The 19,959-nt window shown below is 37.7% G+C and overlaps 1 protein-coding gene across 3 annotated transcripts in view; it reads left to right on the top strand.

Annotated features, from left to right (window-relative positions):
- The window catches only part of LOC142858637 (complement factor H-like), a 63,369-nt gene extending 52,044 nt beyond the window's left edge, over positions 1 to 11,325 (top strand). For all 3 annotated transcript variants that reach the window (XM_075988155.1, XM_075988157.1, XM_075988156.1), the window contains 7 exons: positions 148 to 321; positions 3,929 to 4,111; positions 6,531 to 6,707; positions 9,137 to 9,313; positions 9,682 to 9,891; positions 10,496 to 10,716; positions 10,885 to 11,325. In XM_075988155.1, coding sequence (XP_075844270.1) covers positions 148 to 321; positions 3,929 to 4,111; positions 6,531 to 6,707; positions 9,137 to 9,313; positions 9,682 to 9,891; positions 10,496 to 10,698 — 1,124 coding nt within the window. In that variant the 3' untranslated portion in view covers positions 10,699 to 10,716; positions 10,885 to 11,325. The remainder of the gene's footprint in view (positions 1 to 147; positions 322 to 3,928; positions 4,112 to 6,530; positions 6,708 to 9,136; positions 9,314 to 9,681; positions 9,892 to 10,495; positions 10,717 to 10,884) is intronic.
- The last annotated feature ends 8,634 nt before the right edge of the window (positions 11,326 to 19,959 follow it).

Raw genomic sequence — 19,959 nt, 5'->3', positions numbered from 1 at the left:
TCCATATAAATAAAGGGTCTATATAAAATGTAAAATGCAGCCTTTTTAATAAGGAAGAGTGTTGCTAATGTTTCCTTGTGAATGTACATGAGAGAGATAAAACTACATCTTGATCAAATATGTACTCTAACTATTTTACTTTTCAAGAAAAAGAATGCAGCATTCCATTTCTAGACCAGTACTTGCTCATCAGTCCCATTAAAGACAAATATAAAGTTGGAGATTTGTTGAAATTTTCTTGCCGACAAGGACATAGAGTTGGACCAGATTCAGTTCAATGCTACTCTTTTGGATGGTCACCTAGTTTCCCAACATGTAAAGGTAACTATCTGTTTTACATTTGCTGAATGAAAATTAGAGGTTTAGTTTCCTTCTAATATCTCTCAGTCTTACAGACAAACATGATCAATCTGCGTGTTGTGTGGCTAGTGCACAGTCGCTTACTTACAAGGTTAATCCCACGCTGTTGACTGAGGTTTTCTGTCCTGCCCGATTCCTGCAGTCCTTAAGTCACAAAGAAATCAGAAGTCTACATTAACTATAAACTGTTTGGCCCATTAGCTCAGGCTTTTTATTATTCTTATCTATGTTAGCCACATGGCTCAGTATCTTTTTCAGTGAGCCAGTCACATCTTGCTTCTTTTGTGGATGGATCAGGACTGCAGAGGAATGGGCTTCATCCATCTCAGAATTTCCTGTTCTGATTGACCCGTCTCTACTTCCTGTCTGGTTGTCCCACCTATACTTCCTACCTGGCTACTGGTCAATCACATTTATTTAAAATATAATTGACAGAGTATACACCATTCACCCACACCACTTCCCCTCCTTTCTTTTACAAAAGCAAGGGAAATATCCATAGTCCATTTTTTGGGAATGTGGGCATAGTTTTCCAGGCTATTCCGTGCTGGTTGGGGACACTGACAATCCTAGGGGGGACTAAAGAAAATTTAGAATTATGATCAAGTTCTGACTAGAGTATTCTGTGAGACTTGATCATCTCAGGCAGCAGTCTTGAATCTGTTCTGGATGTAGAACTTAGAAATCTGAGCCATCTGTTCCTACCCAAGATTTTTCAGGTGGTCTTCCTTGATCAAACCTGATTTTCCTTAATTCAGAATAAATCCATAGCCTCTCATTTTCTGTGGAAACAAAAGCAAAGCCTCTTCTCCAAAGTAACATGTCTTTTGATTTCAATTTTGAAGTCAAGATATTTTAAAAAATACCTATCTTGGATTAATTTAGCAGCATTTATAAACAAATATCTTTTGGCAGCTGTTGCTCCTTCCTCAGCATTCAAACAATTCAAAGAGCATAATAACATACAGTATCCATAATCTCTGTGTATTTTTCATCTTTATGTGGCTTTATTTTAACCTCTATTTCTTTTATTTTTACTTTTAATTTTTGGCTTTTTGAGACAGGTTCTCTGTGTATCTTTGGCCATCCTGGAACTCCCTCTGTAGAGCAGGCTGTCCTTGAACTTACAAAGTTCTGCCTGCCTCTGCCTCCCAAGTGCTGGAATTGAGGTGTATGCCACCACAACTTGAATTCACAGAGATCTGTCTGACTTTGCCTCCCAAGATTTGGGATTAAAGACATATGCTACCATGTCTTGAAGTCACAGAGGTCTTCCTGTCTCTGTCTCCCAAGTGTTGAGATTAAAGGTGTGTACCACCAAACCCAACTACTCTCTTTCTTTTTTGTTTTAATTTTTTTCTCCCAAGCCTACATATATTTTAACATACTGTAAACCATTTAGAGGTTTTCTTCATCTTTGAATCTCTCTTTACTGTATATCTATCTCCTTTTTTTTTTGACCACATGAGTTTCTAATTTGCTAAGCAATATGGGTAGTATTAAATCCGTGGCTTTGACGGCTGGATTCAGCCCATTTCTTAACTTTCTAAGATTCCAGCCTCATGGTGGAAGTATTGCCTATAGCCATGTTTATTGCCACAACTCTATGGTGTTTCAAGGTCCCTAACAGCAAGCAAACTGCAGCAGTGTACTTAGAAACCACATTCAAATGCTCCTGCCTGAAAAAGTTAAGTTTGTGTTGGCAGGATGGCCCAGAAAGCCAAAATTTTAAAATAACATGGCTTTTTTTCTGCTACAGCTGAAAACCAAAAAGCTTGCAGTCAGCTTTTCATCAACACTATTTAAGTGTTTCTTGGTGGGACCTCTTAGAAGTGCTGTAAGGTTTTACAGCTAAAACTGAGTCAGGAAGCCTCTCTTACATGAGAGCGCTTGCCTCTAGCAAGCAGAGCCCACTTGAGAAAATGCTGCTATTAATAAGCCATGTTTAACCCTATTATTTTCTGTCTAGAATAACTTCCCAAGCTCTGTTAGGCTTTATGTGGATGCACTTATCCATGTGGGCACTACTTGTTGACTGAGGTTTTCTGTCCTGCTGGTTCCCACAATTCTTAAGTCCCAAAGAAATCACACATAAACTGGTTGGCTCAGGCTTCTTATTAACTCTTTTAACATATATTAGCCCATTATTCTTGTCTATATTAGCCCCATCGCTCAGTACCTTTTTCAGTGAGGCAATCACATCTTGTTTTTTCTGTGGATGGATCAGGACAACAGAGGAATGTGTTTCCTCCTTTTCAGAATTCTCCTGTTCTCATTGACCCGCTTCTACTTCCTGTCTGGTTGTCTCACCTATACTTCCTGCATAACTAATGGCCAATCAGTTTATTTAAAATATAATTGACAGAATACAGACCTTTTTCCCACACCACCACACTAACTGAAAATGTGTTATCAGTGTGTGCAAATATATAGACATGATGGCTTTGAGTCCAAAGATAACTATCATTCTGTCTATAGTACCATTAATCCTGATATTTTTACAGCATAAACATTTCTTCACACTGCATAGAGAATGTCTAAACTGTATGAAAGCAGATCTTGATTAATTCAATAGCATTTATTAAAAAATTAAAACATAGTAATCAGATGTTTTGTACAGTACCAATATTTTTTACAAATGGATAACTGTATGCTAAAAATATTAAAAGTGTGAAAATCACTACAGTTTACAAAACGAGAGTTGCTGAATGGTTTTCTTTTTTAATTTCTTTTTTATTTTTATTTTTAAAAAAGAAAAACAACTATCATTTTTCATTTTACATACCAATTCCAGTTCCCACTCCCTCCCCTCCTCCCCTTCCCTCCACCTACCCCCCTACTCCCCATCAACTCTTCAGAAGGGTAAGGCGCATTGCTTTGGGGAAGGTCCAAGACCCTCTGCACTGTATCTAGGCTGAGCAAGGTACCCATCCAAAGAAAATAGGTTCCAAAAAAGCCAGTACAAACAGTGGGGATAAATCTTGGTGCCATTGCCAGTGGCCCGGCAGTCTGTCCCAGTCATACAACTGTTACACACATTCAGAGGGACTAATTTGGACCTATGCTGGTTCCTTCCCAGTCTGGCTGGAATTGGTGAGCTCCTCTTAGCTCAGGTAAACTGTTTCAGTGGGTGTTCCCGTCACGGTCTTGACCTCTTTGCTTATCTCACTTTTCCCACTCTTCAACTTGACTTTGGTAATGCAGCCCAGTGCTCTGCTGTGGGTTTCTGCCTTTATTTCCATCAGTTGCTGAATGAAAGTTCTACGGTGATATTTAAAATATTCCTCAGTCTGACTATAGGCTTAGGACAGTTCAGGCAACCTATCCTTAGGGTCTTTACTTCAAGGTATTATGTTTCCTAAGCATTGTACCACTTTCAATATGCTTTCAATATTATTTCAATAGACATGTTATGATTGTGAAATATGAGTCTCATTTTAATAATATTGAATTAATAAAGTGTTATAAAAAGTGATATGGTGAATAAATTCTTAGATTCTTCATTAACTAGGTTTTTAAACTTCAAGAGGGACACTTTCATTTATATGTACATAATATTCTACAATAGGTAAAGTGAGATCATGTGATCACCCTCCTGACCTCTTCAATGGGAAACTTAGGGGAACAAAGAAAGAAAAATACAGCCATGGTGAAGTGGTGGAATATGATTGCAAGCCTAGATTTCTACTGAAGGGACCCAACAAAATCCAGTGCATTGACGGGAAGTGGACAACCTTGCCAAAGTGTATTGGTAATAAAAATGCTACTACTTAGACTGTTTTATATCTCATGATATGCTTTAATAATAAATGCACATTTGTAAAACATCTGTTTACAGAGGAGGTGAGAACATGTACAGACATTCCTAAACTTGATCATAGCTCTGTGAAGTTTTTCGTCCCTCCCTACTACCACGGAGATTCAGTAGAGTTCACCTGCAAGGAAATATTTACAATGATTGGACATGGTTCAGTTTCATGCACACACACACACACACACACACACACACACACACACACACATATATATATAGTTGTAGTTTGAAATCTTCTTAGAACAATCTAGTCCTAAATATTATGCAAATATGTTATAATGCTGAATAAAATTACTAATATAATCTGTGTTTGCTTCACTTAAGTTAAATCTAGTTGTTAGTAATAAATTTTCATCTTAGTAAAATGTGAATACTAAAACACAAGATACAACAATGTACAAAATAGCATTGTTGTTATTATATGGCACTCTCCTTCCATATCATGGAAAGTCAAGGAATCAAGTATGTAAATCACCCATTTCCTACTCTCTCACAACAACCTTTTCTTTCCCGGAACTTTTATTTAATAGTCTACAAGTTGAAGTCAGTGTGATTAAGGTGGAAACATAGGTCCTCTCATTGACTCTAGAACTGATCTATACCAAAAAGTTTGGGCTTAAATGGGTGACATTATCCCATAGGTGTTTTCATTCTGCAATAACCTCCCACTTTTGCCACATGTTCTTTTACTGACTGAATCTTTAATGAGCAGCTTAAACATCTTGGTGCCTATATTCACTTTTCTCTGAAACTGAGCTTTTACTTAGACTGTTCCTGGGTCATTACTTCAGAATATCCTTGATACCCAATATTTACTCTTCATTAGAATTTTAAGTGTTGGCTAATGCCAGTGAAAAATGGAGCTCCTTTGGAAAGGGCACTTTTGCCTATGCTGTATAGTGATATCTTCTCTATACACAGAATACCAACCAACTAAAAAACATTTTGTCATGTAAATAAGTGGATATACAATTAATCATTATATTTTTGATAAGAAGCACTTTTTTAAAAGAATCTCTACCTTCAATACTTTAATTCCTATTCACATGACTGTTTTAAAACTGTATGATCAATAAATTAATATGGCAGAAACATCAGACAAATCAGGAATGAAAACAATAATTCTCCATTCTGTTAGGAGTTTTATTTTATTATTTGTTCATATTTCTGAGGTTCTGTTCTGGTGGTTAATTTGCCAATAGTGAATTTCATATGACCCCCCGGAGTTATCACAAACTGTACTGCAACATTAGCCTTACAGGACAAATTTTATTACTCTTCAACTATACATCCTTTGTCTTCTCCATGTCTATAACATTCTCTTCACAAATAAGAGATTCTTAGGAAACAAATTAATCACAGAGTCACCATGCCCCCACGACTATTGGTCTTTCCTAATTTACCTTTACAGACTTTTTTTGTATTCCTACGAACCAATCTTAAAAAGGGGCTTGTTTTCTCGGGCGTTTTGATTTCTTGAAGTATTCTGGTCAATATTTAAGTGTTGTTTTAGAAGAAAGTTATAGAACTTTGGCTAATAATTTACATTTATTTATTCTATCTGTCTATTTCACTCTTTATTTCAAATTATTAGCAAATGTTATCCAGGACCTATACTGAATTTTTGTCCAATTCCCATCATCATTTAGTAATTATAGCACAAATATATTAAAATATATATATATATATATATATATATATATATCCCTTACTTAAGTCATAACACAATCAAACATTTTTATTATTAATACATAGTGTTGTTATATTATAGAATGATCTAGCATAGGAAATAACATCTTATAAACTCTTACAAATGAAATATAAAGGAGAGAGATGATGACTACAAGTATCTAATATGTTATACAAATCTGGCTCTCAAACAATTGTTTAACACCATTTATATTACATATTCTTTTTTAATAACACATCTTATCAAAAAAGGGAATTCAAACTAAAAAACCTCTTACACTCAAGTTTTTATGTAATATTTTTAACAATATGGCCTGAAATTAAGATAAGAGGAGAGCCACAAATGTGAACATTTCACAGCTCTCAAGTAGGGACCAAAGCTAGTCAAGTCATAATTGTTTCCTACATAGAACATCTGAGACAAAGATTTGCATTGTTATTACAGTTGCCTGGTGCCCATATCCCTGCCTCTGATATGTAAAAGATTTGACATGAGAACTAGTTCAATCACCATAGGACACTCTGTATGGTGACCATAGCATTTTAGTTGGGAGAATTTATAGATATAAATAATAGTTCCATTTGTACATTGACTATATAGCTATTTTATTAGCTCTATCATTTTTTATAATTGTTTTTAATTTTTCCTGGATTTATTTTCACATAGCAACAGATCAACTGGGATATTGTAAGACACCAACGTTAGCTGATATGAAAGCAATTCATGCAAAAAAGATTGGATTTAATCAAAATTTTATCTTGATTTACAAATGTAGAGGAATACAAAATTATAAACTTTCAATCTGCTTGAATGGAGTTTGGATTTATGAACCAACCTGTACAGGTAAGCTCTTGTTTGCACTGTCTTCTAGTGGTTTTTCTAGTCCTTTCTCACCTGTGATACTAGTAGCTTTGAGTTCTTAAATCACAGTAATTGTTTTTTAGAATTTTTTATGCATGTCCTGCATTTTTATCTTTTCCACCTCTTTCTCTTCCACTTAAACACCTCTGTGTACCCTGTACTTCCTGTCCATTTCATGACTTCTTTTTTACAATATACATATTTATGTATATGTAATATACATACAAATACATGCATATATATACATACAATAAAAACTTGTATATATATTCAGATAATACATTGAGGTGGGTAGATTCACTATAAACGCAGGTGGTGTTATTTTATAGTCAGGGGTCTTGAAATAAGTGAAAAGGAAAAAGAATCCAAACATCTGCATTAGATTCTGTATGTCCTTACTATAGACAGAGTACAACTAGCTGCTTTACACTTGGGCTAGATTACTTCCCTGTTTGATGAGCTAAGCCAAACCCTTCCTTCCTTCCTTTATAAAGTTGCTTTTGTCACGTATTTAGTCACAGCCATGAGAAAAGTCACTAGTATACTAGCTAAATGGAGGTATCACTTTCATCAGTATGCTCTCTCAGGACTTTTAATCTAATCCAAACTATTACATCAAAGATATTCACACAGAGCTCTAGAAAAATTTCCATGTAACCTTAATTTATAATATTTCATCTTATAATTCATTTAAAACATCATAAAGGTTAGAATAAACATAAATAAATTTTAAGAAATACTACAATTTAGCCTTATTTATTTATTTATTTTTATTGAAAAAATTTCCGCCTCTTCCCTGCCTCCCATTTCCCTCCCCCTCCCCCCACTCCCCCCACTCCTCTCCTCTCCCCCGTTTCCGTTCCCCCTCCCTCTCCAGTCCATTTGCTTTTTTAAAATAAATTTATTTATTTATTAAAGATTTCTGTCTCTTCCCCGCAACCGCCTCCCATTTCCCTCCCCCTCCCCCAATCAAGTCCCCCTCTCTCTTCAGCCCAAAGAGCAATCAGGGTTCCCTGCCCTGTGGGAAGTCCAAGGAACCCCCACCTCCATCCAGGTCTAGTTAGGTGAGCATCCAAACTGCCTAGGCTCCCACAAAGCCAGTACGTGCAGTAGGATCAAAAACCCATTGCCATTGTTCTTGAGTTCTCAGTAGTCCTCATTGTCCGCTATGTTTAGGGAGTCTGGTTTTATCCTAGGCTTTTTCAGACCCAGGCCAGCTGGCCTTGGTGACTTCCCAATAGAACATCCCCATTTTCTCAGTATGTGGGTGCACCCCTTGCGGTCCTGAGTTCCTCCTTGCTCGTGCTCTCTCTCCTTCTGCTCCTGATTTGGACCTTGAGATTTATATCCGGTGCTCCAATATGGGTCTCTGTCTCTGTCTCCTTTCATCGCTTGCTGAAGGTTAATATTCAGGAGGATGCCTATATGTTTTTCTTTGGGTTCTCCTTATTTAGCTTCTCTAGGATCACTAATTATAGGCTCAATGTCCTTTATTTATGGCTAGAAAACAAATATGAGTGAGTACATCCCATGCTCCTCTTTTTGGGTCTGGCTTACCTCACTCAGGATAGTGTTTTCTATTTCCATCCATTTGCATGCAAAATTCAAGAAGTCCTTGTTTTTTACTGCTGAGTAGTACTCTAATATGTATATATTCCATACTTTCTTCATCCATTCTTCCATTGAAGGGCATCTAGGTTGTTTCCAGGTTCTGGCTATTACAAACAATGCTGCTATGAACATAGTAGAGCATATACTTTTGTTGAATAATAAGGCCTCTCGGGTATATTCCCAAGAGTGCTATTGCTGGGTCCAGGGGTAAGTTGATCCCGAATTTCCTGAGAAACCGCCACACTGCTTTCCAAAGAGGTTGCACAAGTTTGCATTCCCACCAGCAATGGATGAGTGTACCCCTTTCTCCACAACCTCTCCAGCAAAGGCTATCATTGGTGTTTTTGATTTTAGCCATTCTGACAGGTGTAAGATGATATCTTAAAGTTGTCTTGATTTGCATTTCCCTGATCGCTAAGGAAGTTGAACATGGCCCTAAGTGTCTTTTGGCCATTTGAACTTCATCTGTTGAGAATTCTCTGTTCAGCTCAGTGCCCCATTTTATAATTGGGTTGATTAGCCTTTTACGGTCTAGTTTCTTGAGTTCTTTATATATTTTGGAGATCAGACCTTTGTCAGTTGCGGGGTTGGTGTTCATTTGCTTTTTAAAAGAAAAAATAAGAACAATTAAATGAAGACAAGAATAATTAGAAAATAGCTAAACAAGATGAAAAGTATAAAATATACATAATTATTATTTGGTCATAATTAACTTATTATTAAATGAAAATTATTGCTTCAGTAATTTAAGGCACAATATTTAATCAACAACTCTGGTTTCTGATGTATTTTGGGAGCAGAGAAAGAATACTGCCCTCCTCCACCACAGATTCCAAATGCTCAAATAATGGAAACCACAGTGAAATACTTGGATGGAGAAAAAGTATCTGTTCTTTGTCAAGATAATTACGTATTACAGGACACAGAAGAGATGGTGTGCAAAGACGGAAGGTGGCAGTCGTTACCACGCTGCGTTGGTCAGTAGCTATGATTTATTTTATAACATTATTTCTTTAAATACTGAAGAGAACTCACTGGGCAGTGGAAGCACACATATTTAATCCCAGCATTTGGGAGGCAGATGCAAGAGAATTTCTGTGAGGTCAGGACTGGCTTGGACTACAGAGCTTCAGAAAAAGTACCAGGAAGGAAACCCTGTCTCGGGGGAAAAAAAAACAACAATAACAACACAAAAAACTGAAGAGAACCCAAGTGAAGGGGGGGATATTAAAAAACTAGGGCTTAACACACAAACTGTGAAGACATAATCCAAGCAGTTTGCCATTATTTTCCAATGAAACTTTTTAATCTATGCTTAACTGTTTTATTTCTCTTCATCATATAGCAAAAATTCCATGTTCTCAACCCCCCAAAATAGACCATGGATCTATTAAATTGCCCAAATCATCAGAAGAAAGGAGAGACACAGCTGAGTCCAGAAGTTATGAACACGGCACTACACTCAGCTATGTTTGTGATGATGGTTTTAGGATGGCTGAGGAGCACGGGGTAACCTGTCACATGGGAAAGTGGAGTGCTCCACCTCGTTGTGTCGGTGAGAACAGCATTGAAATTCAATTCTGGTTTTAGAACAAGTCTTTAACAATTATCTACTCCCATCAAAAGCAGAGGAATGATTGAGATTGACACATGTAATTTTTTATATATTATACCATGAATTTCTATTTCCATAATTTGATCTATCCTCCCTTTATTAATTGTATTTATTGTTTTGAAATATACTGTTCTCTTGCATTTTTCTTTTTAAATATGATGCATAGTATACTGACTTCACCTGCTCATGTGAGTTGTAGTGTTTTGCTTGTCATTAGATGTTAAAATCCTCAGTCTCTCTCCCACCCCACAGTAAATGCTATGTTTTCTGACATTCTTACTTCTCTTTTGAAAATTCCTTTTGTCATAATTTGCTAGACATTATTTTGTCAAGTTCTTGCTCAGTGTTGAAGCATGTTAGTAGATTCCAGACAACAGAAGGTGTTCATAGGACACACTGTCCACCTCTTCTGTGATAGCACATCTTCCTTGTTAACATTTCCCTGTAGAACTACTACACATAGACCTGACACATACAAGTGAGCTTCTGAATTAGTGCAATGTGGAATCATTTCACTATGTTCCTCTCATTGTGTTATTTTTAGGACTTCCTTGTGGACCTCCACCTTCAATCCATCATGGTATTGTGTCTCATGAACTAGACAGTTACCAACATGGAGAAGAGGTGACATACATTTGTTCTGAAGGTTTTGGAATTAATGGACCAGCATTTATTAAATGTGTAGGAGGAAAGTGGCCCCAGCCACCAGATTGCAAAAAGAAAGGTTTATTTTCATTATTTAGCTAATAGATTACCTAATTCAACCTATCTGTGAAGTGGCCCCAGCCACCAGATTGCAAAAAGAAAGGTTTATTTTCATTATTTAGCTAATAGATTACCTAATTCAACCTATCTGTGAAGTGGCCCCAGCCACCAGATTGCAAAAATAAAGGTTTATTTTCATTATTTAGCTAATAGATTACCGAATTCAACCTATCTGTGGCACAAACAAGATAGTAAGGCATAATTCTAGCATATCAGGTTGTACTAGATGCAGGCATTCAAACACAGTACTGGTAAAACGTAGTTTGATCTTTGAGCCCAATTATCTGTTTACACGCCATGTATCCTGAGCTATCAGCATTATCAGACACCCAGTTTAAAAGGTTCATCACTATACTGATAGTTTTAGCAGCAATGCTCTTATAACTATATATACTCACTAACATTTTGAAGTAATAACTAAAGTTAATTTATATTTAATGAAAATAATTAGTAGGAATATATTATACTTCCATACGAGAGAAAGAAAGTTAAAGCAAATATGGAAATATCTCAAGAATTGTAACCATTACTATTCTGTATAATTCCTATTTTATTTATTTTCATAACTCTGGAAAAATTAATGTAAATAAATCAAATGGGAAAACTGCAGTAATTTTTGTCTCTATGACCCTATATATTCCTTCATATATTTTATATCCTACAATTTCCTGAAAAAAATAAACCCGATATATTCTTTTCTTTTTTTATTTATTTTTACTTAAAAATTTCCACCTCCTCCCCTCCTCCCATTTCCCTCCCCCTCCCCCACCCCTCCCCCTCCAGTCAAAAGAGCGGTCAGGGTTCCCTGTCCTGAGGGAAGTCCAAGGTCCTTCCCCCTCCATCGAGGTCTAAGAAGGTGAGCATCCAAACAGACTAGGCTCCCACAAAGCCAGTATATGCAGTAGAACTCAAGAACAATCACAGTGGGTTTTTGATCCTACTGCACGTACTGGCTTTGGGGTGCTCACCTTAGGAGACCTGGATAGAGGTGAGCGGTCCTTGGGCTTCCCACAGGTCAGGGTACCCCGATTGCTCTTCGAGCAGATGAGGGAGGGTGACTTGATCGGGGGAGGGAAATGGGAGGCGGTTGCGGGGAGGAGGCAGAAATCCTTAATAAATAAATTAATTAAAAAAAAAGAATAAAAAAGAATAAAAAAATGTATATGGAAAAAAAAAAACAACCTAACTTTCAAAAATTGTAGAAAACCACTAAGGCTTCTGATAATTGGTAAAATTAACAGAATCCAGGGATCTAATCCTCAGTTGAGGCCATATGTGCTTATACATGCCCACATCCTTGCACTCAGGACACTGAAGCAGGAAGATGGGGGGGGGGGTTCAAGACCAGCCCAGGCTGTATGAAAGACCTGTAATGAAACAAACAGAAAATAAAAGCCTGAACAGAAAAAAAAAAAAAAAACCCAGTGCCATTGTACTTGGCTTCTCAGTGCGCCCTCCTTCTCCTACACGTTCAGAGAGTCCAGTTTGATCACATATTCCATCAGTCCTAGTCCAGCTTGCTTTGGTGAGCTCCCAATAGATCAGCCCCACTGCCTCAGTGGGTGGACGCACCCCTTGTGGTCCTAACTTCATTGCTCATGTCCTCCCTTCTTCTGCTCCTCATTTGGACCTTGGGAGCTCAGTCCAGTGCTCCAATGTGGGTTTCTGTCTCTAGCTTCATCCATCGCCAGATGAAGGTTCTATGTTGATGTGCAAGATATTCATCAGTATGACTATAGTATAGGGTGATTCCAGGCTCCCTCCCCTCAGCTGCCCAAGGATCTAGCTGGGGACATCTTCATGGACACCTGGGTACACCTCTAGAGTCTCTTGCTAACCATAAAATGGCTCCCTTAATTAAGATATATACTTCCGTGCTCCCATATCCACCCTTTCTCCATCCCAACTGTCCCATTCCCCCAAGCTCGCCCCATACTCCCTCTCACTTTTTTTCTCCCCATCTCCCCTTACCTCCTCCCCACCCCCACCCCCAAGTTTCCAATTTTTGCCTGACAATCTTGTCTCCTTCCAATATCCAGGAGGATAACTATATGTTTTTCTTTGTGTTCACCTTCTTATTTAGCTTCTCTAGGATCACGGATTATAGGCTCAATGTCCTTTATTTATGGCTAGAATTCACTTATGAGTGAGTACATACCATATTCATCTTTTTGGGTCTGGGTTACCTCACTCAGGATAGTGTTTTCTATTTCCATCAATTTGCATGCAAAATTCAATATGTCATTGTTTTTTACAGCTGAGTAATACTCTAATGCGTACATATTCCACACTTTATCCATTCTTCCATTGAGGGGCATCTAGGTTGTTTCCAGGTTCTGGCTATTACAAATAATGCTGCTATGAACATAGTTGAACCAAGGAAGTGAAAGATCTATTTGACAAGAACTTTAAATCTTTGAAAAAAGAAATTGAAGATGATACCAGAAAATGGAAGGATCTTCCTTGCTCTTGGATTGGGAGGATCAATATAGTAAAAATGGCAATTTTACCCAAAGCAATCTTTAGATTCAATGCAATCCCCATTAAAAATCAAACAAAATTCTTCACAGACCTTGAAAGAACAATAATCAACTTTATATGGAAAAACAAAAAACCCAGGACAGCCAAAACAGTCCTATACAATAAAGGTATCTCCAGAGGCATTACCATTCCTGACTTCAAACTCTATTACAGAGCTACAGTAATGAAAACAGTATGGAACTAACACAAAAACAGAGATGTTGACCAATGGAATTGAATAGAAGCCCCAGATTTTAACCCACAAACCTATGATCACCTGATTTTGGACAAAGGAGCTAAAAGTAAACAATGGGAGAAAGCATTTTCTTTTCTTTTATTTATTTATTTTTTTCCATTAAAAAATTTATACTTCCTCCCCTCCTCCCATTCACCTCCAGCTTCTCCAATCACCCTCCTCTCTCCTCCTCCCTCCTTAAGAGAGGGCATGGAACCCTGCACTATGGGAAGTCCAAGGCCCTCCCCCTACATCCAGGCCTAGGATGCTTTGCATCCAAATAGACTAGGGTCCCAAAAAGCCAGCACATGCTGTAGAAACAAGTCCCAGTGCCTTTATCAATGGCTTCTCAGTCAGCCTCCATTTTCAGTCACATTCAGAGAGTCCGGTTTGATTGCATGCTCACTCAGACCCGGTCCAGCTGGATTTGGTGAGCTCCCATTAGAACAGGCACACTGTCTCAGTGGGTACACTAACCCCTAGAGATCCAGACTTCCTTGCTCATCTTCTCCCTCCTTCTGCTCTTCAACTGGACCTTGGGGGCTAGGTCTATTGCTCTGATGATGGTCTCTGTCTCGATCTCCATCTATCCCAGGACAAAGATTCTATGGTGATATTCGAGATAATCATCAGTGTGGTAATGAGGCAAGGCCAGTTCAGGCACCCTCTCCTCTGCTGCTCAAGGACCTAGCTGGGGGCAACCCCGTGAACACCTGGGATGCTCTCTAGAGCCAAGTCTCTTGCCAACCCTAAAAATGGCTCCCTTAATGTAGATATCTTCTTCCCTGCTCCTATATCTGTCCTTCCTCCATATCCACTCTCCCAAGCTCTGGCCAGTCCTTCCCTTCTCCCTTCTCTCTCCCCCTCTCCCCTTTCCCCAACCTCACCACCACCCCTGCTCCCACCCACCTTCATGCTCACAACTTTTGCCCAGCAATCTAGTTTGCTTCCAATTTCCAGGAGGATCTATATATGTTTTTCTTTAGGTTCACTTTGTTATTTGGCTTCTCTAGACTTACGAACTATAGGCTTAATAATGTCCTTTGTTTATGGCTAGAGTCCACTAAAGAGTAAGTACATACCATATTTATCTTTTTGGGTCTGGGTTATCTCACTCAGGATAGTGTTTTCTGTTTCCATCCATTTGCATGCAAAATTCAAAATGTCATTATTTTTTACCATCAAGTAGTACTCTAATGTGTATATATTCCATACTTTCTTTATCCATTCTTCCATTGAGGGGCATCTAGCTTGTTTCCAGGTTATGGATATTACAAATAATGCTGCTATGAACATAGCTGAACAAATGATTTTGTAGTATGGTTGGGCACCTCTTGGGTATATCCCCAAGAGTGGTATTCCTGGATCCTGAGGTAGACTGATTCCCAATTTCCTGAGAAACTGCCACAATGATTTCTAAAGTGGTTGTACAAGTTTGCATTCCCACCAGCAATGAATGCGTTTTCCCATTACTACACATCCTTTCCAGCGTAGGGTGTCATTGGTGGTTTTGATTTTAGCCATTCTGACAGGTGTAAGAGGGTATCTCAAAGTTGTTTTGATTTACATGTCCCTGATGGCTAAAAAGGTTGAACATGACCTTAACTGTCTTTTGGCCATTTGAACCTCGTCTGATGAGAATTCTCTTTTCAGTTCAGTACCCCATTTTTTAATTGGGTTAATTAGAATTTTCATGTCCAGTTTCTTGAGTTCTTTGTATATTTTGGAGATCAGACCTTTGTCTGTTGCGGGGTTGGTAAAGATCTACTCCCATTCAGTAGGATGCCTTTTTGTCCTAATGACAATGTCCTTTGCTTTACAGAAGTTTCTCAGTTTCAGGAGGTCCCATTTATTCACTGTTGGCACAGAAGCACAGATGTTGATTTACTGTAATCATGCATATGTGGATGTTTGTTTCTATTGTCTTTAAGTTCCCTTTGATTACCAGCACCCCAAATATTTTCCTTTTATGTTCATTGTTTCTGAATCCCCATTAACAATACTTATTGACTATTGAAGTGTTAACTTACTTCACAAATCTCCCAGTTCTTCACTATGCTGTCTTTTCATAGATTTCAATAATAGGTCACATGTGGTATGCAACTTATCTTACTAGGCCTTGATTAGCTTATCTTACAATATTGAATTGTAGCCATGAATAAAAGAGAAAAAATTCATCAAATTGAGGATAACATTTGTATTTTTAAATACATGATCAAAAGCCTCCATTGGTTGAAAGACTCTTAAGGAAATGTTAACATCTTTAGCCATCAGAGAAATATAAATCAAAACAATTCTGAGATACCATCTTACACCTGTCAGAATAACTAAGATCAAATACACTACTGACAACCTAGGCCAGAGAGGATGTGGAGTAAGGGGAACACTCCCCCTTTGATGGTGGTAGTGAAACATGTACAACCACTTTGAAAATCAGTATGGTGATTTCTCAGAAAATTAGAAATTGATATTTCAAGACGCAACAATACCATTCTTACGCATATACCTAAAGGGTATTCAATCTTACCACAAGGGTATTTGCTCAACAATGTTCATAACAGCATAATTCACAATAGCCAGAACCTGGAAATAGATAGAGAAAAAGTGATACATGCACACAATAAAGTACTACTCAGTGGTATAAAAATTAAATATTGAAATTTGCAGGCAAATGGATGGAACTAGAAAAAAATACTGAGTGAGGTAATCTAGACACATAAAAAATACAATATGTACTTACCCATAAGTGACTTTCAGTCATAAAACAAAGAATAACCAGCCTATAATCCACAACCCCAGAGAACTTACAGAACAAAAAGTCCCTAAGAGGGAAATACACGGATCTGCCTAGAAAGGAGAAAAATATGGGGATCTCTTGAGTAAACTGGGAACATGGGGGGCTGAAGAAAGAGGGTAGAAGTGGCAAGGGAAGGAAGAAAGAGGAATGGAAATAATGTATAGCTCAATTTAAAACAAACTATAAAAAGCACATGACCAAATAAATGTTTGCATGTTAGTCCACTGCAAATTTATCTGCTGTCTTATTGGTCTCTCAAGGATTCCATAAAGTTGGAATAAAAGGACCCTCTTTATCTCCTGGACATCAAGGGCTCATTTTAAGATCAATTTTGCCAAAGCAGCTCAACTTCCATATTCTATTTAATTAAAAACACTAAAGGTATATGCATACGTACTTGAAATGGACACCATTTCTATAATGTCCAGAAAATAAAGGAGCAGCTTTCTCTTTTCATTTGCCTTAGTTAGGGTTTCTATTGTTATGAAGGGACACCATGCCTATGGCAACACTTACAAAGGAAAATCTTTAATTGAGGTGTTAGCTTATAGTTCAGCGGTTTAGTCCATTATCATCATGGTGAGACATGGAGACATGAAGACAGACATGGTGCTAGAGAGGTAGCTGAGAGTTCAACATTGTGTCCTAGAACAGGATGTGGTCTGAGACACTGTGTGTGACTTGAGCATATATGACCTCAAAAAGCCACCCCCAGAATGCCATACTTCCTCCATCCAAAAAGGCCATTTCTACTCCAACAAAGCCACATGTCCTAATATCGCCACTCCCTTTGGGGTCCATTGTCCTTCAAGTTAGTACATCTTATTGTATAAAACAAAATTTACTTTAAAGCTTTAATACTGATAATTTGCTTATGGTTTCCTTATTTTTCAATTTGATGGTATTAGTTTTTATTTCTTGATTTCTTTTTTTTTTCTTTTAAAGTGTTATCTACTGACTTTCCATGTCAGAAAAAGTATAAATTTCTGTTTGCTATTCTGTCCTCACGGTCACCTCCATTTTTCCACATCTTTGGACAAGAGTTCAAAATTAATTTGTGATGTGATTACCATGCAGCATTCATTCTGCTGTTAACTGCCCTTGGTAAGTCAAGAAGAGCATCACAGTTCCACTTCAATTGCAGTAGCTTATTTCCTTTTGAGACTGTACTGTACGTTAGGCATTTGCTATTTTCAAATCATGAATGCAAAGTATATCTTCTCTATTTAGGCAGTTTTACAAAAGTACTCCCAACTTGGGTGGCTTATATATAAGAGTAATTTCATTAATTTTTTAATGTTTAGAAGAACATTAATAAAATGTCAAAGGCAGAGATTTTCCACTCAGACCACATGCTTTGGCTGGCTCCTTACAAGGCTGCCTTTTAGTAGTGGTTCTTAATATCAAAAGCAACCACTACCTTAGGAACCATCCTAATGGTTTCCTTTCAACTTTATTTCCCATTTTAAACTCCGGGATATAAATATAATTCAACTGTGATTTGTGGGATCTGTACTTCAACTTGTAAATTTGAATAGGTCACATTCTGTGTGCACCATTTGCCAAGGAGAAGAATTTAAAGCTGAAAAATGCTAGGAAAAGAATGCTAGTTTTTGTGGAATTATATTTGGTATCATTATAGGTTGATCAAATATTGTACCATGAATTTCTGACTTTGTATGCTTATGTGTACATATGAATGCATGCTTATGTTTGTAGATATTTATGCACATGTTCCCCCACAAATGAACATATGAACGCACATGCACATGCACACACACATACACACACACACACCTACATATTCAGTATTTTCTTTTATGATGGACAACTTCCCCAAGACATGTTTATTTGAAGAAGCATATAAAATACAGCAAACAATTAGTTCTCAATCCACTTAGACACAGCATGTACCTAGGCAACTAAAATTTACTTTCGGCGATAAAATGTAGTGGATACACAAAAGAAATTGCCCAAATAACATACCTCTTCTCCCAGAGTTCAGATGGTAACCAGTAATGCAAATGTGGAGAGATCCAGGGAATCTCTTACTTTCCCAATTTTGAATAAGTCCTACATACAGTCCTACTTTAAACATCATCTGCTTCCTTATTTTCTAAGGCTTTGGAGGTCTCTTTGACAACAGCAGCCATGTGTGATGGCATTTTTATCTAAACCTAAATTTTGTCTTCCTCTGGATGAGTCACTTGTCACTCATATACTTGCTTTACAATTTCCAGAATTCTACTACTGTTGCTTCATCTACTTAACATTTAGGCCTTACAGGTATTTTTTTATTAACTTCTTGCTAATTTACTTCAGACAATAAGAAATTGATAACATTTACTTCAATGACAGCTTCACAAATTTATTTTTAAAATTTAAGTGTAGAAGATATTATACATTATTTGATTGTGTGTTTATATATATACACATATATATTACACACCTGCTTCTCAATGAAAGACTGTAAGATTTGTAAAATTAAAATGTCATATAAACAATATTTATAACTATGTGTAAAAGTATAAGGCATACACACACACAATTATGCTCAAATTCATTACTGTATCAGATCTAATTGAACCACTTTTGTGCCCAACAATTTAGGAAATCTCAAGTTGTAATTACATAAAAAAGGAAGATCTGGATTAAAATAAAGTATTATATGTGAAAAAAAGGAGTGAAATTATTTTCAATTTTTACTTTAGTTGTATGTCTGTGTGTTCTGCATGTGGGAAGGGGCACATGTGTGGAAGTACTTCTAGAAGCCATAACAGGACAGTTCCACGCCTCCTGCATCTGGACCTATATGCAGTTGCAAGCCGTTTGATAAAGGTGCTGGTAGGTGAAGTTGGGTTCTTTGTAAGAACAGTATATGCAGTCATCCACTGGATCATTGCTTTAGTCCTGACTTTTTTTTTTTAACTTCAAACACCTATTTCTTTAATCAAATTTTGTCAATTAGAACATACAAATTCAATCACAACTACAAAGTCAATCACAACAACATTTTTGAAGCAATTTAAGTCTTTTATTTATTATTGAAAGAAAAAAAAAGAAATTCCCGCCTCCTCCCAGCCTCCCATTTCCCTCTCCCTCCCACTCTTCTCCTCCTCTCCCCACTCCTCTCCCCCTCCTTCTCCAGTCCAAAGAGCAGTCAGGGTTCCCTGCCCTGTGGAAAGTCCAAGGTCCTCCCCCCTTCATCCAGGTCTAGGAAGGTGAACCTCCATACTGGCTAGGCTCCCACAAAGCCAGAACATGAAGTAGGATCAAAACCCCGTGCCATTGTCTTTGGCTTCTCATCAGCCCTCATTGTCCGCCATATTCAGAGTCCGGTTTTATCCCATGCTTTTTCAGTCACAGTCCAGCTGGCCTTGGTGAGCTCCCAATAGATCAGCCCCACTGTCTCAGTGGGTGGGTGCACCCCTTGTGGTCCTGACTTCCTTGCTCATGTTCTCCCTCCTTCTGCTCTTCATTGGGACATTGGGAGCTCAGTCTGATGCTCCAGTGTGGGTCTCTGTCTCTATCTCCATCCATCACCAGATGAAGGTTCTATGTTGATGTGCAAGATATTCATCAGTATGGCTATAGGATAGGGTCATTTCAGGTTCCCTATCCTCAGCTGCCCAAGGAGTTAACTGGGGACATAGCCCTGGGCACCTGGGAGACCCTCTAAGTTCTTTTTAAA

Source organism: Microtus pennsylvanicus, chromosome 10, assembly GCF_037038515.1.
Source record: "Microtus pennsylvanicus isolate mMicPen1 chromosome 10, mMicPen1.hap1, whole genome shotgun sequence".
Taxonomy (NCBI): Eukaryota; Metazoa; Chordata; class Mammalia; order Rodentia; family Cricetidae; genus Microtus; species Microtus pennsylvanicus.
Note: the sequence above shows the minus strand (reverse complement) of the source record. Positions and strands in the feature narration are given on the sequence as shown.